The sequence below is a fragment of the Oreochromis aureus genome, linkage group 7 (genome assembly GCF_013358895.1).
Source record: "Oreochromis aureus strain Israel breed Guangdong linkage group 7, ZZ_aureus, whole genome shotgun sequence".
NCBI lineage: Eukaryota > Metazoa > Chordata > Actinopteri > Cichliformes > Cichlidae > Oreochromis > Oreochromis aureus.
The window spans coordinates 29,394,491-29,419,190 of NC_052948.1; the positions used below are offsets into that span (position 1 = coordinate 29,394,491).

At 41.8% G+C, this 24,700-nt stretch overlaps 1 protein-coding gene across 2 annotated transcripts; it reads left to right on the forward strand.

Moving 5' to 3' along the window:
* The first annotated feature begins 441 nt into the window (after positions 1 to 441).
* Positions 442 to 15,363, forward strand: lmbrd2b (LMBR1 domain containing 2b). Of its 2 annotated transcripts, XM_031741069.2 has the most exons (19): positions 442 to 648; positions 782 to 938; positions 3,498 to 3,707; positions 4,068 to 4,180; positions 4,612 to 4,710; positions 4,790 to 4,957; positions 5,149 to 5,359; positions 5,437 to 5,511; positions 5,604 to 5,717; positions 8,200 to 8,383; positions 8,544 to 8,725; positions 8,973 to 9,106; positions 9,423 to 9,528; positions 9,612 to 9,709; positions 10,100 to 10,203; positions 10,281 to 10,327; positions 10,914 to 11,028; positions 11,114 to 11,240; positions 13,101 to 15,363. In XM_031741069.2, the coding sequence occupies exons 3-19, from the start codon at positions 3,534 to 3,536 to the stop codon at positions 13,162 to 13,164; spliced, it is 2,115 nt and encodes a 704-aa protein (XP_031596929.1). In that variant the 5' UTR covers positions 442 to 648; positions 782 to 938; positions 3,498 to 3,533; the 3' UTR covers positions 13,165 to 15,363. The 2 variants fall into 2 exon arrangements, with proteins under 2 accessions (XP_031596929.1, XP_031596928.1); XM_031741068.2 differs by having other exon boundaries at positions 442 to 938.
* The last annotated feature ends 9,337 nt before the right edge of the window (positions 15,364 to 24,700 follow it).

Below are 24,700 nucleotides of genomic sequence, written 5' to 3' on the forward strand. Positions count from 1 at the left end.
GTAGGCTGGTTTTCCTACAAAACACAACAAACATTAGCCCGCAAAGCCACAGTGAGCAAAGCAGCATAGCGCAACGAATTCAGTTCAAATCAATATAAGACTTATTTGTAACCTAAATCAACAATTATGTTATGATAAATTACGTAATAACTACAACAGAAGACGTACCTTTGTGGAAATGCTTGGAGCAGACTAACATGTGAGCTGGAGTGTTCTGAGACGTTATATTTGGTCTTCGAATTGCTGCAATCCAGGCCATCCCTCGGCTCTTTGTTACTTCGGAAACATGGCTTGAACAATTTCTCTTCCACGACGTAATCCGATAAAAACCGATCTCTTACCCGTAGGCTTCCCGTGGCTGTCATGCCACCGGCTATTGCAGTTAATAACACAACAGCTTCTTGCCATTCTTTGTTTCTTTTTATCGCTGTGTGACTGTTTTCCTGTGAAAGCCTGCGTGCGCTAGTACGGCTTGCCACTCATTCCCAGAATCCTTTGCGGTTTTACCCCAGAATGACGTCACCAGCTGCTGAGGAGGAAGCGCTTGAGCTGCAGCTGTGCTCAGCAGGGAGTGACGATAACGTGTGATGACGCTGTGACGCCGATGACGTCATCGTGCGTTCTGGAGCCGTCAATCTTCTGTCTGAGGTAATTCCTGATCTATACGGTGGAGGGCAGTAACGATAAAGCGCTCTAAGAGAAGCAGCAGAATGACATGGTGTTTGCGCACGCGCAGACTGGCTGCCTTCCTGGCTCTGACGTCATCTGCTCCTCCTGGTAGGGCCGGGATGTGACGGGCTGATGCTGCTGAGCTAACGAGCTGAAATCAAGAGGTTTCTCACGGAGAACGGTGGCTAATAGTAACAGGAGCGGCTCGCGGAGATAACGTGGCCCCTGACGTCACTCCGAGAGGAGCCGGAGCCCACACAGGAATCACGGTAAGAGCCGCTGGGGCTGCTGGGCGGAGGCTGCTAACCCACGGCGGCAGCTAGCCGGAGTTCCTGGATGAATTGTTGATCCGGCAGCTGTCGCTCTGCGCGTCCCCGCTAACAGCCCCAAGGCTGATAAGGAGTCGGCGGGCGTTCACGCGCTGCTGTGAAGCTCCGAGGGGCTGTGAGGTCAGCTGTGGGTCACCTGAGCTTCTACGTCTCTGTGGTCTCCCAGAAATCCTCCTCATCAGCCCGGAACGGTGATGAAGATGTCCGCGGCTGTCAGGACTTCCTGTCTGTGATTGGGTCTGCGGTTACAGCTCTTTGCAACTGCGACATCCCCGGGAGCTGTTTACACACCTCTGTAGCACAGGGGTGCAGGGAGGAGGAGGGTGCAGAGGGTCATAAGTGCACATCTGGGTAACCTGCACATCTGTGGAGCCCCATTAATGCTGAATGAAGTTTAAGATCAACATGTGTGACCTGACCAGAGGCAGGAACAGTCACTCAGACTGTCTGACTCCCTCACAGGTTAACTTTATGTTAGTGAGACCTGACACAGTGATGGTTGCTACTTACCAGAGTCTGAGCCTCTGCAATTGCATATCCACTCTCCTCATTCCTCTGGGAGGTCACTGAGGTACTCCTGGCATTACAGGGTGTGCTGTGAACACACTTGTAAAAACACAGGAGGGCCACACTGCTATTAACACACACAAAGGCCGGACACACAAACTATAAGCCTGTTTAACAAGAGTGATATGTGAAACACACATTCACTGAGGCTACAGCAGTTGAGTCTAAGGGTTCGCCAGCTCATTCCTGCTTGTTGGTTCATCACTGGTCATGTGACTGTTCACAACACCAAAGGTCTTTTTGGGGACAGATAAAAAATCTTCACATGTTACCCCTAGTCCTTCAGCCATTCACATAAAGAAGAAATCTGTAGAAATAAAAATAAAATGAAGTGCTAGTGTGAGAAACATCAGGAGAGGTGCGAGTCCTGCAGCCCAGACTGACGTCACAGCTGTGTGGACACTCTGGTTTTATTGATGGTAATCTGAGAGAAGATCTCTGACCTTTATGCCATCACGAGGATTATCACATGACCACAGACAGAGAAGCCCAGCTTCCTCTTAAAGCGTTTGCCTCTTCCTCAGAGTCGTTTCTGAATTGATCTGTGGTTATTATAACAGAAACAGCTGGGTGCCAGATGTTTGCAGCTTGAGTGGAAAGGTGAGGCAGAGCAGGTGTGTTTGTTTCAGTAGGACGTCAGAACATTAGACATGCTGTAAAAAATACAAAGGAAGCTAAAAGGAACAGCTGCTGGCAGTGCCTGTCAGCACTGAGAGGGAGATATGTTTTTCATTATTGAACAGTTGAACCTGGAATGAAGCCAGAGAGTGCCACAAGGTGTGAGGTAACTAATAGTGTTAGGTGGGACTCACATGTGTGGATGGCAGGATGGGCATCCATGCTTTCTTAGAGTAAATTAAGAAATAAACCTGTGACAGAAACTCTGGAGCAATAATCCGCTGCATCCCTAGTTAAGTCTTCATCCATGGACAGAATCCAACTCCCCGGCTGGGCTTGCAGGAGGCAGCGATGAGCTTTGCGCTACTCTGTGGCCCTTTGTGAGTTCAATACAGGAGCTCATCACCCAGCACAGACTGAGTGGAGTTTATCCACCGAAGAAGACTGAGAGCAACCTGACCACCAAGCCGGAAGGAAGGGTCGGCTTTAGCAGGGACTGAACTTTGAAAATAAGGGTTAGGCTTAAAAAACTTGAGTGGAATCCAGCTGTGTCTGTTATAATAACCACAGATACATTCAGAAACTTTGACTTTGAGGAAGAAGAGGCAGAGTCAAAACTGCCTGAGTCAAAGCTCACCCAGGTGATGTCATTTAGCCATTGATGGTGCTAGAGGGAACACAGAGATGATGTAAAGCTTTGCATAAAGACCCGGCAGACAATCCAAGGGCTTCTGCACACTTCACCCAGTGAACCTGACCTCATCCTGAGGAAACATCACAGCAGACTTGCTGGCTCTGAGTTTGACGACCCTGCTACGTATACCCGGTCACTCCCTGAGCTTTAATCAAACTGTTGTTTCCCATGTCACTTGTTGGAGCCTCCATCCCCCAACTTTTCAAAGAAACCACACAAAGAGTCTTTCAGGGCTTGCAGGTCGGCGTGCCTCTGCCCGTCGGTGCACGTGTGTGCTGATTCTCTGAGATGGCGGTCATCATTATTGTGTTAGGCAGCAGGTACTGGCAGCTAACCTAATAGCCAACCAACAGAAGCTCCTTTATTGTCGCTGTCTGCAGTCAGACTTTCCCACAGAGGTTTAGTGTTAATGTTTTTCATTTTTGCAGCTTTCTGCAAGTAATGTGGAGATGATCATCGAGCCTGACAGATGTGTGCTCTGCTCAAGAGTGCTTCAGACCTCCCACAAATAATGAGACTAAAACCCGTCACAGAGCCAACAGATGTGGCGTTTGAAGAATCGAAAGTGATTAACACTTCATTACAGTAACCACGCTGGTGTTTCTGTCCGCCTGCTGCAGGTTTGTGTCAGTGCCTGCTGACGGGAGCGCGGCAGGATGAGCGGGGCGGCACTCGGCATCGAGATCGTGGTGGTGTTTTTCTTGGCGCTGTTCCTGCTGCACCGATATGGAGACTTCAAGAAGCAGCAGCGCATGGTGCTGTTCGGCACGCTGCTGGCCTGGTACCTGTGCTTCCTCATCGTTTTCATCCTGCCTCTGGATGTCAGCACGGTCAGTATGACACACAGCATCAAACTGAGATCCCTCCAAAGTCCTCAGAGGTGTTCAAGCCTTCCATTCACGAAGGTCCTCAAGACTTTGATGGTTTCTGTTTAGTTGTTCTTTGTCATTTTTGAGATGCTTTTGTTTTTTAATATGAAATCTTTAACTTTTATGACATTTCATAGAGAAGCCTTATGAGCTCCTGTGGACTTCAAGCACATCCGTTACACAACAAAAGATTACTGTTTTTATACGTCTGTGATGTAAATGTCACATTTCGACTTCCATATGTGTGGAAAAGATCTTTACATGTTTGATTTCATTCAGTGAATGTGTGTGAGCGTACGTTTGTCTGTCTGCTGCTTACAGACAATCTACAGGCAGTGCGAGCACGACCACAAGGAGCAGACATCTGTTCCCGCCCTCGTCTCACCGCTGTCCAATCACACGATAGTAAACACAACTGGTGCACCCACAAAAAGGTTTGAATGCTGTGCATGCGTGCGTGTGTGTGTGTATTCAGAGTAAAGGATGAAACCTCTGCAGTGAGTTTTCTGGAAATTTGTTGGTGATTAACAGGAAGTGTTTGACATAATTCATAATTCAGGGTCAGAGAGCTGAACCCAAACAACACATCCACTCAGTATGGACCAATGTCCTCTGTGATCTGGACATGAAGGCATGTCAAGTCATTAATGATCTTTTTACACAGAGAGTCAGAGCAGAAGACAGAGCAGGATTTGAAGCGACTCCTTCTTATTGAACTTGAGTAAATGTACTTTGAAACTCAGGCAGCTTTTCTTAGAGAGACCTGAGTGTGTTAAAAAAATGTGACTAAAAGAAGTGTTGTCTTAGTTAATAAAACCAGGTGACATCAGCAGGTTTCTGTACTCCTGATTGTGTTTCCTCTCAGTGTACAAACGCTGTGCCACAAGCCGTGGAGCTACATCCCTGATGGCATCATGCCAGTGTTCTGGAGGGTGGTGTACTGGACCTCTCAGTGCCTCACGTGGTCAGTACGAGCCCGAGTCTCCTCATGAAACCTCCACATGCTGAGTTTTTGTGTTTTAAAGGTTTTCTTGTGTCGTCAGGCTGCTGCTGCCCTTCATGCAGTCGTACGCTCGCTCCGGGGGCTTCTCCATCACCGGGAAAATCAAAACGGCACTGATTGAGAATGCCATTTATTACGGGACATACCTGCTCATTTTCGGCTCTCTGCTCATTTACGTGGCCGTTCATCCTGAGTTGCACCTCTCATGGTGAGTCGACCCTGAGGAAGAACCCCTTTTTTTTTGTTTGTTTGTTTGTTTTGTCCTGTCTGTGGAGAGAAAGACAGGACAAAGACATGCTGTGATGATTAAATGCAGAGGGCTGTATAAACACATAATCGCCTCCTAAACTCCTCCTGATTGGCTGCTGTATGGAGTTACCTGCTCTGTGTGTTACTCAGGTACGGGCTACAGACCATCGGGATCACCGCCGCCAACACCTGGGGTTTGTTCCTGCTGGTGCTGTTGCTCGGGTACGGGCTGGTGGAGATCCCTCGGTCCTACTGGAACGCCTCCCGGCACGGACACCTACTCATCAAGACCTACTTCAAGGCATCCAAACTGATGACGGAGAAGGCGGATGCAGAAGAGAACCTGGAAGATGTCATGGAGGTAATCGACAGCCTCCAGCAGTTACAAACATTTGGCTTAATGTTGCCGTTTTCACTGAGATGTCTGTTCTGCTGTAGGAGGTGAGAAAAGTCAGCGAATCCATCAAATACAACCACCCGCTGAGGAAGTACATCGACACCATCCTCAGGAAAGTACGTGGAGCGAAGCTGAGCGTGAACGTGATGGGTGATAACTGTGATGTTTAAGTTCATGAGTGTGATGACGTGCTCGTGGTTTCCCTCAGTGCCCCTTGGACTACCAGGAGAAGATGGGCAGGAACATGGACGACTACGAGGACTTTGATGACAAACAGAATACGTACCCGACGGAGAAGAGCCTGGTGAAGCTTCATAAACAGGTGAGAGGATTTCACGAGTCAATCAGACTGTGCTGCCTTCTTATTGGAGGAAAAAAGAGATGAAACAGATTCTAATGAAGACTCCTGGCGATGTGGTAGCAGATGTTTTTGTGTTCAGTGAAAGTGTTTCTGTGTGTTTCCTGAATACCTGCACAGAGCACGTCCACCTTAAACTTTATCCACATAATAAAGCTGCTCAGTGAAGGCTGGGGGCATCAGCTAATCTTACAAAGCTCAGTCTAGTGCTAACCTTTGTTAGCCGGGTGTCAGAAGCAAACCATGATGTCAGGCTCCGTCTGTCTGAGATGGACGGACGTTTTACTTCCACTGGCCCCCAAAATTTCCACCTTAACAAAGTAATTTTGTTGCTGATGGTACATTACATGTTCATTATATTTAGAGATGTCTCTTTTTTCTGTCCTTCATATTTATTTATATACATCGGGTGGCCAGAATACAGGGAGTGCAGAATTATTAGGCAAGTTTTATTTTTGAGGAATAATTTTATTATTGAACAACAACCATGTTCTCAATGAACCCAAAAACTCATTAATATCAAAGCTGAATGTTTTTGGAAGTAGTTTTAGTTTGTTTTAGTTTTAGCTATTTTAGGGGGATATCTGTGTGTGCAGGTGACTATTACTGTGCATAATTATTAGGCAACTTAACAAAAAACAAATATATACCCATTTCAATTATTTATTTTTACCAGTGAAACCAATATAACATCTCCACATTCAAATATACATTTCTGACATTCAAAAACAAAACAAAAACAAATCAGCGACCAATATAGCCACCTTTCTTTGCAAGGACACTCAAAAGCCTGCCATCCATGGATTCTGTCAGTGTTTTGATCTGTTCACCATCAACATTGCGTGCAGCAGCAACCACAGCCTCCCAGACACTGTTCAGAGAGGTGTACTGTTTTCCTCCTTGTAAATCTCACATTTGATGATGGACCACAGGTTCTCAATGGGGTTCAGATCAGGTGAACGAGGAGGCCATGTCATTAGTTTTTCTTCTTTTATACCCTTTCTTGCCAGCCACGCTGTGGAGTACTTGGATGCGTGTGATGGAGCATTGTCCTGCATGAAAATCATGTTTTTCTTGAAGGATGCAGACTTCTTCCTGTACCACTGCTTGAAGAAGGTGTCTTCCAGAAACTGGCAGTAGGACTGGGAGTTGAGCTTGACTCCATCCTCAACCCGAAAAGGCCCCACAAGCTCATCTTTGATGATACCAGCCCAAACCAGTACTCCACCTCCACCTTGCTGGCATCTGAGTCGGACTGGAGCTCTTAGAAAAATCAGTCTTGAGATATTTCTTGGCCCAGTCTTGACGTTTCAGCTTGTGTGTCTTGTTCAGTGGTGGTCGTCTTTCAGCCTTTCTTACCTTGGCCATGTCTCTGAGTATTGCACACCTTGTGCTTTTGGGCACTCCAGTGATGTTGCAGCTCTGAAATATGGCCAAACTGGTGGCAAGTGGCATCTTGGCAGCTGCACGCTTGACTTTTCTCAGTTCATGGGCAGTTATTTTGCGCCTTGGTTTTTCCACACGCTTCTTGCGACCCTGTTGACTATTTTGAATGAAACGCTTGATTGTTCGATGATCACGCTTCAGAAGCTTTGCAATTTTAAGACTGCTGCATCCCTCTGCAAGATATCTCACTATTTTTGACTTTTCTGAGCCTGTCAAGTCCTTCTTTTGACCCATTTTGCCAAAGGAAAGGAAGTTGCCTAATAATTATGCACACCTGATATAGGGTGTTGATGTCATTAGACCACACCCCTTCTCATTACAGAGATGCACATCACCTAATATGCTTAATTGGTAGTAGGCTTTCGAGCCTATACAGCTTGGAGTAAGACAACATGCATGAAGAGGATGATGTGGACAAAATACTCATTTGCCTAATAATTCTGCACTCCCTGTATTAGAAATGCCTGAAAATGCAGAACTGAGCTGCACTGAAATGGCTTGGATTGTAAGATTCAGATTAAATGTTTGGGCTGAAAAACATGGGGAGATTATTAGATTCCTAGCAGCCGTGCTGGCGTGTTATTATTTGTGATGGTTCATTAAAAGATCACCAGTGTGACTGTACCACAGACTTCAACCAAACTGTAGGGGAGACAATGTGAAAAGCAATAAAGATATGAATCATAATCTTTGTAATCACTGCTGTCAGCTGAGCTTTGTTTGATGGTGGTTCAGGTAAACAGCAGAAGAAGAAGAGAGAAGATAGTCGTCATTCCACTGCAGAACATTTACAGTTACAGTGATGCTGTACAGGTTATGATTTCAAAAAAGAAGAGGATGATGATGAGATGACGATGATGTAAAAAGCGCTGAAACAAAGAAAAATCTGACGTTTCTCTTTGTGCTCATAGTTTCCTCCTCACGCTGCACACAACTGAAGTCTTCTGTTTCCTGTGCACTCTGTTTCCCATGCTCTGATGTCCGAACCCGTCGTGTGCAGGTGATCTACGCCGTGCAGAGACACAACAGGACTCGTGTGCAGTGGCAAATCCTCCTGCAGCAGGCCATCCACCTGGAGGACGTGGCCAAGAACGAGACCAGCTCCACCCACCAGTTTGTCCACAGCTTCCCTTCATCAGAGCCGGCCGGCTGGTTCAGCAGATACATCTACACCCCGACTGTAGGTGGGTGTAATCAGATCACAGCTGTAAGCACCTGCACAGGTGTCCTGCTACAGTTTTCCTTTGGGTGCTGGTGGCAGTGACATCGAAGAGTAAACACTGCCCTGTGTGTGTGTGTGTGTGTGTGTGTGTGTGTGTGTGTGTGTGTGTGTGTGTGTCACAGAGTGGTACTGGGAGTGCTTCCTGAAGCGCTGGTTTTACCGCCTCCTCGCCATCGTCCTGACTCTGTTCAGCGTGGTTGTGGTTTGGTCCGAGTGCACCTTCTTCAGCACACGGCCCGTCCTCTCGCTGTTCGCCATTTTCATCCAGTTGGCTGAGAGAGACTACAACTACCTGTACATCGAGGTGAGCCTGAGAGGACAGACGCTGGTTTACACACAACCATCAGACACAGAGCTTCATATTTCTGTAGAGCCTCTAAAAGTGTTTAAAGGCTGCTGTGTGATGTAGTGCTGCACAGCTGAGTCTTTGTTGTGTTACAATGAAGGAAACGTGACATGTGACGCGTGTTTCAGTTTCACTGTTTCTTTGTTGAAACACGATCACGCTTCATTCAGACCTCTGATCACCTTATGCTCTCTCTCTCCACCAGATGGCGTGCTTTATTACAATCTTCTTCCTGTGCACCTGTGTTTACTCCACCGTGTTTCGCATCCGAGTCTTCAACTACTATTACCTGGCCTCTCACCACCAGACCGACGCCTACAGCCTCCAGTTCAGCGGCATGTATGTGACAGCAAGCATGTTTTTATTTTGAAAGGAACATGTTCAGGAAACACATCACTGTAAACCAAGAGAAGACATGAGCGCACGTGTTTCTTTCTAGAATGTTCCTCCTCATATACAAGGAAAACATTTGTACTGTTTCAAAAAACCTCAAATTACTTAATTTTAATACCTGTTCTTTAGAAAGGATCTCCTCTTTATCTTCTTAAAGCACAGAAACTACAGAGAGTCGTGTAGTGAGTCAGTGTTATTAAACAACATGTTATGTGACGCAGAAGTTCAGGTTTAGTGACTCTGGCGTGTTTTCCTCCTGCAGGCTGTTCTGTCGTCTGACTCCTCCTCTCTGTCTCAACTTCCTGGGTTTGATCCACATGGACTCCACCATCTCCCACCAGGAAAAGCTGCAGACTGCTTACACTTCTGTAAATACCCACACTGTATAAAACCTGTGTAACACACCTGTGCTGCAGTGTCTGCCTGACTCACCTGTTGTTTGTTGGAACAGATCATGGGATCCATGCGGGTCCTCTCTTTCATTGCTAATGGCTTCTACATCTACTACCCCATGCTGATCGTCATCCTCTGCATCGCCACCTACTTCAGGTGAGACGAGTCTCAGGAGTCTTCCCTGCTGGGAGCTTCTTTAACTGTGTGGATTGGTCATGTGACAGAAGATAGTCTTCGATGACTGATTATTCAGCTGAAAGCCAGAACAGGTTTTTACATACAGAATTTGCTGCTTTTCCTCGTCGTTCATGAGTTAAACTGAAGTCTTTGAAAACAAAAAACTGGAAGACATCCCGACGCATCAAATAATTCAGATTTTTAAAACCTTTGCATGTCTGGGGTGTTGGTGAGCTGTAGCATTTTTGGCAGTCTTTTAGATCCTGCTTCTCTCTGCTGGTTAGTGCAGGATTAAACAGAGCCATCAGGGGCTTTATTATATATGTAGTTATGTTTGTGACTCTGTGTTATAATCAATGTTCTCCTCAGTTTGGGGACTCGCTGCCTGAATCTTCTGGGCTTCCAGCAGTTTATGGATGACAGTGAAATGACCTCTGACCTGATCGACGAGGGAAAGGAGCTGATCCGCCGTGGTGAGACTGCCACCATCATCTGAATTCTCTTTGACTATTTAACATGAAAGTTATAGTAAAATACAATATTTTTACAGAGAAAAGGAAGAAGCAGAGGATTGAAGATGGTGAGAACAGACGTAGGGTGAGTACCTGTTTGCTTCTTCTTTTTAGATATCAGAGAAAACTAATACATATCTTATCTTAATCTACATATCTTATTTTAATAATATATATTTTCATTGTTTATTAAGTGCACAGACTGTAGTTTACAGCAGGTTTCCTCAGATATAATATTATATTCTAAAATAACAAAGTCAGCTGCTGGGAGAGGGAACAACACTGAAACAGGAAGTACAGAAGCTGCTCATCACTGGGTATTCTGCCTAAGATTAAAGATTGAACATCAGCCTGCCTGCAGGCCAATAAAACAGAGACAGCCATTTAGAATCAGCAGATGAGGCAACTGTAGGATTTTTCCTTCATGATGCTGTAAGGACAAATTTCAGTGAAAACACTGAAATGTTTGTTTTTCTGACTGTTTGATGAATATGTGAGTGAAAGAAAGCTGATAAGAGAAGTAATGGAATCATGGCCTGACACAGATGACTCGTGTCAGAGCGGTTACACACGGTCACGTACAAACATGAACTGACGTCTGCTGGGAAACAGCAGGAGTGAAATCCTCGTTGAAGCGTCCTGATCTGTTTGTGTTGTGTCGTCTGCTGCAGGAGTGGAAGGAGCGCTACGGGAACCCGAGAGAAGACTACGCTGCGAGGAACAGGAGCAGCCACGAGATGAAGGAGACGAGCTACTCAGACACCGTGAGCTCCAGCAACAGCAGACGTAAGTCAGCAGGTGGTCAGCGCTGCTCTCTGAAGGTGTTTTTGGTGGTTTTCGGGTGATGGAGCACTTCCTGTTCTTTGAACAGAGGCTAAATATTCCCGGTCTGGGAGCCGAGCAGAGAGGGACCGCATTGAGCTGCTGCACGACGCCGAGCCCTTGGACTTCAACGCCGACGCGCTGACAGACGACCCACCGGACGCTGAGTCTGGAAGGTAAGCATGGTGTCATCGTCATGGTTACGCCACCGTATTTGTGATGCATGTTTGAGACTCAAACATGCATCACTTGTGAACAAGACTTCACTTTGGTGAAGTTTAATTCAGCTCTTTAAACTTTGTATTTTAATAGTTTCCATTTTGACTGCAGTTTCATTTCAGAGTGTGTTTATTTTTTTATTTAGATTTAGAATTTATTGTTTTAAAATTTGTTTCAGACTTAGTTTGTTTTTTATTTGTATGCTGTGGCAGGGCTCTAGACTAACTTTTTGCCATGGTTGCACTGGTGCAAAAGTTAGGCACACCCAAATTTTTCAACCGCATTGCTTAACACCATAGCAGATAATCTTAAAAATATTCTGCAGTTTTGCATAATTTAAAAAAAAATTAAATTTCTTCAGTATTGAACATCAGAAATTAGGCTTTGTCTGAGGTCATTTAAGCAAAAAAGAAAAAAAAAAAAGAAAGACAGCGGCCGACAGCGCTGTAAACAACGGTAGACTGGTGGGTAATAAGCGAATGAGTAATGCAGAAAACAGAGATTTGAGACAGGAAACTGTTCATGAAGTACAGAGAGAGAGAGAGAGAGAGAGAGCTGTGCATGAAGTGTGATTTTTATCGTGGTGGAAGCAAAACAGCAAAAGTCAGAGGGAATTAATGACGACATTTATCAAATGTGAAGCGTATTTTGGATCTTCTTTTGCTGCTGGTTCAATTAATTTTGGTTGGAGAGACAAAACCTGCAGCCCAGAATCTGGCGCAAAAAAGACATAAACACAGAGCGGACCCGACGCATCAGAATCAGCGAGCTGTCGGCTTTCAGCCCCGACGGCGTGTCCATCTACGGGCTGTTGGGTGAGAAAGCCGAGAAAGAGAAAGCTGATTCTGATGTGTCGGGTCCGCTCTGTGTTTACGTCTTTGCGTGGAATTCGTGTACCTGCTCTCATTTGCTGTTTGGTGGTTGTTGAAATAGCTTTGTGAGCTTTAACCTGAGATTCTGGCGTTTCTGGCAAAACACAGTTATATTTAAAAGTCGATTCAGGATTTAATGAATCGTTATCGCTTTATTCAAGCTACTCACCTCTCTCTATCTGCCTGCACTTTCAAATGTACACACGGACTACATGAATATATGGACCGCGACCAATCAGAGCGGTCCCGCCCCTGACTATCTCTGATTGGTTTAGACCACGATAGGGGCATAATATGTGTCTGTTGTTGACCACACAGAAACTTTCAGAGTTGCAGAGACTTTTTTTTGTTACTCGAACAGTTGGTCGCACCGGTGCGACCTAAGATTTTTTTTTATTTCACGTGTGAAGCGGTTTTCATCAGATCAGTCTGGTGATTCCTCGCCTGCTGTTTTTATTGACCGTATAAATTTAAAGAGGAGCTTGAAATGATGGCTGCAGATAACTTAACTTTGGTTGCTCGTGTTTAGCTCCGATCTGCTGGCAGGATGTGAAATGTCTGTGACCTGCAGGGTTGATGTCTTCAGATGTCATCAGCCAAAAATATTTATAAAGGGTTAAACTGAGGCCTAAAATGTTGTTACAGATGAAAAGGAAAGATTAATAAATTAAATGTTTGAATGTTTTGTGGGTGGATTCAGTAAGCACTAAAAGGTGAAGAAGAAAAGAGAGAGAAGTTTGGATAGTTGTGCTTTATGAAGAACTTAAAGGATTTTTATAAAGATTTTCTGAGAATTAACTGTCAGCTTGTTCATTTCAGTGCTGACCTCAGTGTTCTTTAGTGTTAAAGTGTTGGAGTGACACACCTGTTTCTCACGTGTCTGCAGGCACTGACGTATGTGGATTGTGTGTTGCTGTGTTCACTTGTGTATTTTTGTCTTTTCAGGCACTCTGGAGGACGGTACCTGTCCATGTCGTCATCTCGTAGCCGAATATTTGACGACGTCTAGAAGAGAAGTCTGAATCACTGTCCACACGTCCACCTGCAGCATGACCTCCATCACTCAGCACTCGGCATGCACACTGAATAAAAGTCGCTCAGGTCAACTTCTTCGCCTGCAAACATCTGCGTAAACACTTTGCATCCGTTTCTGTATGCGGCTGCAGGTCCATGAAGGCACTTTTAAAGGAATATTAAAATTACTCAGCATGTGACAGACTGCAGGCCTGAGCTTCTTAACAGATCAAACACTCAATTTACTGCATGTCATGAAGGCAGGAGAGGCAGTCTGAGCACATGAATGTGAATCACTTTATCCGCAGGTTTCATGGAGGTCCTGCTAATATATTTAATTTCTAGTGTTTATTCTTTAATGTTGTAGATTTATTTAACTGTCTGTCACGATGGGAGCTGTTAGGATTCGCTGATTCAGTCACTGATAAACCTGAAATCCTTCAGTCATGTAGGAGGTCAGGGCTTCATGTCTATGGGATTAATGCGCAGTTTAATTGAATCTGTATTTCTCTGTAATTTAAAGCTGATTGGGAGGTGATGGTATCTGAAACCATATAATCACTGTAAACTCTGTGATTAATTACCTGATCGACCATCAACAATTTCACTGTGTTTAAACAGGAATGAATCCAGTTTTACTGTAATATATACAGTACTGTGCAAAAGTCTTGAGCCCTCGTTTCCCTCATTTCTTTACATTTTGCAGGAAAACTGGAAAGGTGTAGCGATTTACTGAAATAGGCAAATATTAATTAAAACGTCCAGAATATGAGGAGTTCTAACGAGCTTGAAAAGTGAATGTTTGCTCCGACCTTCATCCTTCAGCCCAGTCTGATCTGTCGTCTTTGTGAGGATATACAGGAACACTTCTCCAGGCTTCTTGAAGGACATTCAAAGCTCTTCTTTGGATGTTTCTCCCTTTTGTGGATAATGATGATGATGATGCCACATTTTTATGTCATGCTGAGCTCTGTGCTCTGAGAAGACCAGACCATGACTGATGGTGTTATTGTTACAGTACAGCAGTGAGGTCACTGTGAGGTCACTGCTGTACTGTTTTTCCTATTTCTTAAGGATGTGACTTTAACATACTGTTCAGAAAATATTAAAAATATTACAAGAATGCTTGACTTTGAAGCAAAATATAAACAAATTAAGGGCAGCTCAAGACTTTTGCACATTACTGTGTCCAGTTGAAGGAAATATTGACAGGTGTTTGCTTCATACATGGATTACAGAAGTAAGAAAAAGAGAAGTGACCTTTTAAAAAGCAGTTTCATTTTACAGGGTATCCGCTGTGCTGGTCATTCTTACAAAGTTGTCACATTTTAGAGCTTCGGATGGTCTTTTTTACCTTCCAGGCAGCCAGCGTTAGCTTCTTTCATCTTAAGTAGGCAGTTCAAGTTTAAACCTGCTGACTTGTTCATGTAAAGTGAGCAGAGTTTCATCTGTGTGCTGTTAGATTTATATTTGTTTTTGTTTACATTATAATAAACTGGAAATATATAGTACCAAGAGCAGATCCCTGAGGAACCCCAGGAGTCAACGAGGGGTTGTAGCTGCTTATGAATGTATTTATTATATTTATTATAAAGTAAAGAGGCTGAGGCTGCCTGGAATGTAGGAAAAACAATATAAAAACATGACAGTGAGCTTAGGAGGATTTCTTCAGTCACATTTTTATGAAGCACTAGTTTATAGCACTAATATGAAGTGAGCTAAATCTCTAAAGCAAAGAACTGGTCCTTTAAATAGCGTTAGCATTACGTGTTGCGGCGTTGATGAAGATCCTGCTGGCAGAAATGATCTTCAGTCAGAAAGGTTGATGGTCAGGATGAACCTGGACACTTCTCTGTACATATGTATCATATCTTTTGTATGATATGGGATAATTATTGATAGAGACAGACGTGAATTTGTATTTATATTTCTTTTTTCTCAGCCTGTTAACACTGTACCTTCTCTCAGTGACCTCCTGCCTTTACAAACGGCTCTTCTGTTTCTGTCTCATCGTTCTGGTGATGAATATTTATCGTCCACCATGATCACAGCACATTGTCTGGTTCTGGGGAGTAGACCGTGTGTTGATCTGAGTCCTGTGATTTACAGTAGTGATTTATTCCCAAGACAAAATAAAAATGTCCTCTGCTGCTGTGTTGTTACACAATAAAAATGACTGAGGTGTCAGAAATGGTCTGGTCCTAGTTATTGTCTCAGATATGACGCACATCTTATCCTCTCTGCTTCTGTCGGTTTCCTTCATTTACTTCTTGTTATTTTTCTAAAATGTTCCAGAGTGACAAAAATATCAGCTGCTTAAAGCTTTATGAACTCACTGTTAAAAGGAAATTCAGAAGAGCAGACACAAACACAGATGCAGCTGCTTCACATTAAATGCACTTGATAAAACACATATATGCATATCAATACATTTACATTCATCTTCCATGACTGTTCCAATTTTAGCTTTTAAAGTCAAACACCGTAGTATTTACACCAGCATATAATCAATGTTTTATATTCAAGTCTCGTTTCACAAAATGACCTGAATATTATTGTTTTAAGGGTGTATGAGTGTAAAACATCAAACATGGCCTTCATCCAGTAATTTTAGCATTAAAGTCCCTTAGATGAGATAATAAACCAGGACCAAACAGAGCTTGAAGTTATCTTTTTGAACCCTTCAGCACCAACATAGTAGAACAAAAACCAAAGCGTTAATAAAAATAATTAGACAAAATGAAAAAAACCTGCCCCTGAGTCTTCTTACACGTATTCACATTATAAGACTCACACAGTGTTTTAGTAACATCACACTGGAAAAAATACTGGAGTGTTACTAAAATCCACCTTAAAACTACATTCATATCCAAAATTTTGGTGATTTGATTTTGAAATATATGATGACATAAATGATGATATGAAGACTAAATTACTATTAACTGTAATTAAACCAAACTCACACTGCAATAAATTACTGGTGATGTGGGCGTTATAGTTGAAGTGTGTCAGTAGAATAAAGCTGGGGGTTCCAGGTCCCCGTCACCAGGCTGTGGGACAGGAAGCTTTAATGTTTAAATGGATCCACTTTAAAGTCTCCCAGCTCTGATGTGCAGCCGTCAGCAGCACAGAGCAAATCTTCTGTAGCACTAATCATCTCATCATTTTTACAACAGCGTGGGGATTCACTCTTCTATGATGTATATGTTTTGATTACTGTTTTAATGTCATCTGATCACGTCTCTGGAGTAGGTGACTCTCATTCAATTTTTTGAGAGTCATGTGATTCGTGAAACGCCTCTTTCAGACTGGTGAGCCGCCACTCCTTTCGTGGGGTCCAGGTGTTGTCGTGTTAGTTACCGTGGAGAAGGCTGTGAAAGGAGTCAGTGACGAGTCCGTGACAGTGATACTGAGGTGAGTCGATGAGGATACCCTGAACTGTGCGCCGTGGTGTTCCTGAGACCTGCTCTATTAACCAGGATTGGGTTTGTTCCAGGTAACTTCCGGATTAACCCTGGGTTTTCTGTATGATGAAGGTCGCTCACTTACCGGGTAGCTCGCTCTATCTGGTGTATACCTGTTGATATCCAGAGTAGAGCCCGCTGACCAATCAGGTCTCCAGATAACAGCGTCAGCACACCCGGAAGATCCCTTGCGGGAGAATAGGAGGTTTTTGAGCTTCCCTGATGAGCCTCAGAAATAAATATGGAGGGTTTCGCACAACAGCAACAGATTCCTACAGTTTTATTTTAATATAATTAATAATATATTATAATTATTAATATCTCATCCTAAAACAGGAGATCTGCAATGTACCTGCGGACCGCATGACAAACCTTTACACTAAGTTTGAAATTAGATTTTATATTTAATCTTTGTCTCAAACCTTAAACAGCAGCGAGTCTGCAGCTGAGAGAAGGAAAACTGTGAGGTTATGTTCAAAGTTTCAGTTTAAATCCAGCTGAAGCACCACAATTCATTGATTCCTTTATTCACAGCATGATTTCAGTGTGCTATAGAGTGTCTGCTCGGGAATATGCCGCATGTGTGCAGCTTGTTATGAATGAATGAGTGTATTCACGGAAAATTTAAAACATGTATAAATGTTGTTGGACTTCATTCTAATCTGCTGCTGAGTCTCTTTGACTGTGGTGGTACCACAGACACTAGAACACACACACACACACACACACACACACACACACACACACACACACACACACACACACACACACACACACACACACACACACACACAGAGTAACAATATTACAGTAACACGCTCGCAACACTAGGATAAAGGACGTTTTTTAAAGAAAACAAAGAAAGAATTATATTGTAATTAAATTTAAGTAGACTGTAAGTAATTTAAAGTAATATACAAGTAATTTTAGGTAGTACATGAGTAATTTTGAGAAATGCATAACTTTACAGGAAAAGGAAATAATTACATTGTAAGTAAAATTAAGTAGATTCTGGATATTTTAGGGAGAAACAAATTATTATGTAAGTAATTTTAAGGATTAATGTCCTAATGTCTCTGTAATTTTGTGGAAATACAATCAATCTTTCCTTGTCTTACATTTAAATATGTTGTACTTTTTGGGGCATTGGTCATTTTAAAGAATGGATTAACCTTTTCTTACTTTTAGGTGTTTTCTCCTTTGTTTTACGCTCTTTTTCAACATTGATTGTGAAAATATCATTATAAGGTCACATAGGCCTATACATTTTTGTGGTGGTTTTTTTGTAAGTTGGTAAGGAAGAACAGTCCTTACCACATTTCTAATGGTAAAATAAAAGGATGACTGAATAAGAAAACATCTGTCACACACATTAACAGGATGAATATTAAATAAAGATGAAAAAAGAAAAGATTAATCCCATAATATGGCCTCCTCCCACAAAACTACAGCATATTTATGATGTAAGATGTGAGAAATATTATTTGTTTTCCTGCACAACAACCATGAAATTAAAAAAAAAAAAAAAAAAAACTACTCAAGCAATAACTAAATATTTACATTTCTTCAGTGTTTCTTACCCAGTAAATTTACTTCTAATAAAATTGTGTCTTTGTTTCCAGTATAAACCTGACTTGTCACCCTTTAATTTAGTCTGCCTACCTGTCAGTATTCCTGGGTAAATTTCAGATAAAACTTTTAATTTTGGGGGAATTCTGCCCTCAGTCTCGGCTCAGACAGCAGGGCTGCTTGAGGCCTGTGTTCATCCTCAGATGAACATGATTTAAACTTGATAGACAGGATTTGCAGCTGATCAGTGTCGATTGATATGTGGAAATAATTGATCGTTATTGGTATCTTGGTACATATTTTACCCGACAGACCAGATACCTTGTGTTTCCACAGTAACATCAGCTTCGCCTCTGGTTGTGGTTTGGTCTGTGTCTCCATAAACTGCTCTTTATGAACAGAACTCTGAAAGTTTTCTGTTTTCTTCCTGTTTGTTTGCAGCCTTCTTTGAGCTGAGTTCTTTAATTCTCCTCACAGAGAGCTTTATTGTCCTCCACATGTTCAGCGTTTGAAGGAAGACTGCATGCAAGACTGTTTGAATTTATTCAGGGACTGTTACATTATTTTTATTCAGGGATTAAAAGTAAATTATAATGTGTTTTATGTATGTGGCTGAGACAGGCCACATACATAAAACATAAAACATAAAACACACATAAAAATGTGATTATAGATGGAGCAGAGAAGTTTATCTTGGCCACTGGTGAAGCAAAATGGCAGAGCTTCCACAAACTGGCGCCCACTCCCATGTAAATTTAATGTATTGATTCTAAGTTTATGAAAATGCATCAATTTGTATGCATCGCACTGATAAATGTATATTTCAAAACAATATATTTTCCTAATAAATAACCCCAAAAAATGGCTGACTGTAAATTTAAAAGACTGCTGACTGAGTCATTTTTCTTCTCCCTCACAGATTCAACAGTCTTTCACACGTTAAATTTCCAGGAGATTTTATGGAAACCGGATCATTCATACAACAAATAACACAAAGCTGGCGTTGTCATCATAAGATGTCTGATTTACAGCAAGCTCTTTCTCAACATGTTGCTTCATTCATTGACCTCTGTGACACCAGAGAACCCAGGATGACAGCAATCATAGCCGAGCTTCAGGAGATCTCTGCTAATGTACAACAGGGTCAAGGGCAATCAATCGTTTTCATATTACTAGGAGTTTTTGTTTTTGTCCTTGGAGCTAAAGCGATATTACATGCAGAAGAATTTATATTGGTTCCAGGCTTGACTAGAGCTGTAGGTGCAATATTAATTCTAACTGGAATTGTTGTTGCTGTCAGTATCTTTATAAAACAAAGTATAATAGAAATTAAAAATGCCCCAAAAATGAACAGATTAATGAAAGAGTTCAGGATGATTGTTTTACCTCTCAGGAACTGTCTGGAGGCTGTAAAGAGTATTTGTGGACATCTTCGTGTACTTTCTGATGGATCAGAGGCTTTAAAATTCATCAGACTGGAGATCAAAATACTGGAGCTGTTCTCCATCACAGCAAAGCTAAGAACGTTCACACCTGTACCCTGCAACAGAGAGATCATTGATGACTATAAAAAGGCTGCTGATGAGTTTGTAAAGATGAAATCAGACCTCAGAGTATTTTGCATTCAGGAGGGTGCAGAGAATCATCTGTTCGAGAGAGCAATTTAACAAACTGACCGAAACTGTGAGTCACCAAGCAGATGTGTGGAGAATGTGGAGGAGAATAAACAGAAGCCAGAATCAGTGGATTAAAGAAAAACCCGAGAGACTTGATTTGACTCCTGTGTAGATAAAAACCTGATTGTGGGATAATGAACATGTGTCTGATATCACAGATGCCAGATTCTCCAGATGCCTCCTGAGTTTCATCATCAAGGTGACCTAGAAAGTCCAGATTAGGAAGAGAAGGTGAGAGAAGTTGCAGAACAGAATAGAATAGTCCTTTATTGTAATTGTACATGTACAATAACATTTTAGGCGTATCAGCTACATGACCATGGACCCACTTGAACCATAATTTTCCCTGCTGGTTAATGTTAGACTGTAACAAGTACAGTTGGTGGATGGTTTTAAGACAAGAACATAGTTTAAAATTAGCCCTTTTACAGCAGCGACGCTGTTTTTTGAAAAATGACAGGTTGGGAGTAACAGAGCTGTTTTACTGATGACAGGGTGTACACTGAAAAATAATATCTTATGTGTAAATAAGCCAAACAAGAATTCTGGGGGAAAAATCTGAATTTTTTGATGATCTGTGAATGAGAATGGTCTGATACTGTTTAGAGGCACGATACCACTTTGGTATCTGCTGATACCGATATGAATGCGATATAGTGTATTTTCTAATCAATAAAGCAGTTCTTTTAATGTCTTGCTGCATTTTGTTCATACTCGAATTCATACTCAAGTTTTAAAAAACAAAAAACTAAAGGTATTCTATTATACCTGGATGCAAAAAATACACTGCACCCAAAATATATATAAATATATATAAATAGTGTAAATAAATGCAAACACAGCTTCATGACACTCATCTTTTATCAAGATGGATGTCAGTGTAAGCCGTTTCTATCAAATTTAACCTGAGATTGAATTTTTTGTAAATTCTATACAAAACTTAACACAAGTATGAAAAAAGTGTTTTTCTTTTTTTAACAACAAAACTGTTTAGCCAGCAACACTGCGTTTTTCAAAGTAAAACTTGAGTCTATTCATTGTATGGCCAGACTTATCAATGACAACGCACAGATGTCCAAGCTCCGTATATCAGTTGTTAAGCTTAACATGGGAACGCTTTACAAACATTCAGAGATGAACTTACACACTTGCTTTACTTCACTGGGATGCCTTTCTCAGAGATGAAATACCGGTTTGGCAGCCCGTAGTGAGGCTCCAAATGTTTTCAGTGTAAAGTAACTCCAGACCGCTGACAGGTCTCGCACGCTACAGCCACTCTATCACGTGATGCATACAGCTCCAACGTGCTAAGGTCATGAGCTGGGTTAATCATGTAGCAAGTTTTGTGAGGTGCTTTTGTGATGTTTAATGGATCGGATTACATTTTTTATTTCTCCCCCATATCCGATCCAGTAATTTAGATCAGGATCGGACCGATACTGATACTTTATATCGGATCGTCCATCCCTAATACTGTTACATGCTGTGTGCTTGCACTGTTCAACTCTAGGTTTATGTAGATAACAGCTGCAAAGTTCATTTAGCAGAGGCTTCATTAAATTCCTTCATTACATGTATTCATTACATAATGAATACATTTGCCTTTTACTGCTTTTAATTATAGTTTTATTTTATTTTTTTTTACATTGTGTATGCTCCTCTTAGAAAGTATTATTGTCATATCAAGAAGTACAAGTAAGTAAAAGTTACTGTGATGCGTTACCACTTCATCGTATTCTGGAAGAGGACCCAAGCAGTCCTATTTGTTTAATATGTGCACTGAAGGACACATCCTGGTCAAAAATGACTCCAAGGTTCCTCACAGTGTTACTGGAGGCTAAGGTAATGGCATCCAGAGTAAGACTGGTTAGATACCATATTTCTAAGATTTTAGGGCCGAATACAATGACCTCATTTTTATCTGAATTTAGAAGGACAAAATTAGAGATCATCCAGGTCTTTGACTTTGCTTAAAAAAGTCAGTATTATTAAGGATACAACAGTACAAATTATATGCATATCCTGTACTTCTTTAACTAGGTTTTAATGTTAGTATGCATTATTGATTTTGCATGGATATAATCAGAGCGTAGAATGGAGAGTCTTCCTGCAGCAAATCTTCTAATCACTGTCATGTTTTTTTTAGAGGACATATGCATCCACAGATGTATAGAGTGGGCAGCATGACGAGTATGACAAAGAAACTTTGTGCTTTTTTTTGGTAACACTTAAGTAAAATAAACAAAAGGAAAATGTTTCTATGACATATGCTTAACAATCAGTAGAAGTGACACACTCCAGTGTTTTCTGTGATGGGAGGAGTATAAAGTCTCACTGGACTTTTAATTAAAAAACAACAACAAAAAAACATGCTGATTAAGCACTCCTGATTCTCTGTGCAGCTAGGATCAAGCTGCATCTTTTTTATTACCTCACTATCAGGCCACTTACAGGTTGAACAGGTAGAACATTTTTGTGCAGGGTTAAATTAATCCTCAAGGAATGAAGTTTGTCCAGTAGAAGGTGCTGTGAGGAGTATCATACACAAAAGACATTTGAACAAACTGTGCTTTCAGGAAAGGTTTACTAGCTGGAATACAGGAGCAATCTATCATTGTTTCAAGACTCAAAGAAAAGCTTAAAGAAACTCCACTAATTTTAACTTGTTATGACACATTTTAATTATTCTGCATGCTGTTCTCTGTGTGCTGGATTTCAGCATACAGACCCTTTCCAAAAAATTAGAATATGATGGAAAAATTTATTTATTTCCATAATTCCTTTCAAGACATTAAACTTTCATAGATGATAGATTCAGAGCCCACAACTTAAACGATTTAAAGTACTTAGTTGTTTATTTGTACATAATTTGGGCTTCCAGCCCATGGAACACACGAAAACAGGATTTCAAAAAAATTAGAATACTGTGAAGACATCAGCCCAAATTTTACACGGCATGAATGTTTTAAACTGAGATTCACACACAACTCATCTACTAAACTCAAAGCACCTAAAAAAGGTTTTCCCAAGTGTCATTAAATTGCTTCACTTTGATCCAATTGTCTCAGTTAGGTTCAATATGGGGAAGACTACAGACTTGACAACTGGCCATCTAGTGGAAGGGCAAAATGTGGCAGGAGAAGATGCACCAGCAGAAGAGATGACTGTGGCCTTCAGCGGATTATCAGACAGAAGGTTCAAGAATCTGGCAGAGATCCAGAAAGAGTGGAATGAGGCAGGAGTCAAAGCTTCAAAACCACTTCTGAGCCTAAGCCAACGTCGAAGCGACTCAACTGGGCCAAGGAGAAGATGGACTGGACTGTTGGCCAGTGGTCAAAGGCCCTCTTTTCAGATGAAAGTAAAGTGTGCCTTTCATTCAGGAATCAAGGTCCAAGTGTTTGGAGGAAGACGGGTGAGAAACAGAACCCAAGCTGCTTGAGGTCCAGTGTGAAATATCCACAGTCAGTCATGATTTGGGGTGCAATGTCCGGTGCAGGTGTTGGTAAACTCTGCTTTCTTAAATCCAAGATCACTGCAACAGTGTACCAGAATGTTTTAGAGGGCTTCATGATTCCTTCTGCTGAGGATCTCTATGGAGATGCAGATTTCATCTTCCAGCAGGACCTGGCCCCTCCCCCTACCGCCAGAAGCACCAAAACCTGGTTTGATTGCCATGCCATCACAGTGTTTGACTGGCCAGCCAACTCGCCAGACCTAAACCCCACTGAGAATCTATGGGGTATCAAGAGGAAACTGAGGTCCACCAGACCCAAAAACAAAGAAGAGCTGACAGCAAGCATCAAGGAAATCTGGGCTTGCATAACTACGAGGCAATGCCACAGGCTGATTGCCTCAATGCCACGGCACATCGAAGCAGTGATTAAGGCGAAGGGATTCCCAACCAAGTATTGAAGATTGATATATCATTTTGAAAATACCACATTTTGATTGATTTGATGTGATCCTAATTTCTTTCTTTTTTTTCCTGTAAAAACTGAGAAGTAAATGTTGATGTCTTCACAGTATTCTAATTTTTTGAAAACCTGTTTTCATGGGTTTTATGGGCTGGAAGCCCAAGTTATGTACAAATAAACAACTAAGTACTTGAAATCATTTAAGTTGTGGGCCCTGAATCTATAATCTATGAAAGTTTAACGTTTTGAATGGAATTATGGAAATAAATAAAGTTTTCCATGATATTCTAATTTTTTGGAAAGGGTCTGTACATTCCCTGTTCTCTGTAAAAGGTACTGTTAATGTAATGTGGTGTAATCTGAGCAATTTTGCTGAAGTCAGATGTGTCCTAGTACTCGATCTGTGACCCAGTGTGTTTAACTTTAGGTTAATTTTATATTCTTTGACTTGTTGTTTTTCATGTTTATTTTTCTCGTTATTATTTTCTGCTTTTGTTATATTTATAGTTCCTAGTCTTTAGGTTTCTGTCTCTGTGCTCTTCCTGTAGTTCATATTTCTCGTTTAGTTACTCTTGTCTTGCTCTCTGTTTCCCTCTAGTCGGCTCAATGTCACAGTGTCACAGTGTCACAGTGTCAAGTCCGCGACCTTGTGAAAGTCTCATGTTTCCTGTTTTACTTTGACAGTTCTAAGTCCTGTGTTCAGTGTTTTCAGTTTTGCTTCCTCCCTGCCTCATTATGTTAAATCACTCCCAGCTGTGTTCCTACTTCCCTTGTTTCCCCTCTGTGTATTTAAGCCCCGTTTCCCTCTGCCTTTTGTTGTGTCATCCCATGTAGCTGTCTGTTTTCTCTGTGTTTCTCAGCATTCTTGCTCCTAGTTTAGCTTCTAGTTTTCCAGGATCTTAGTTCTT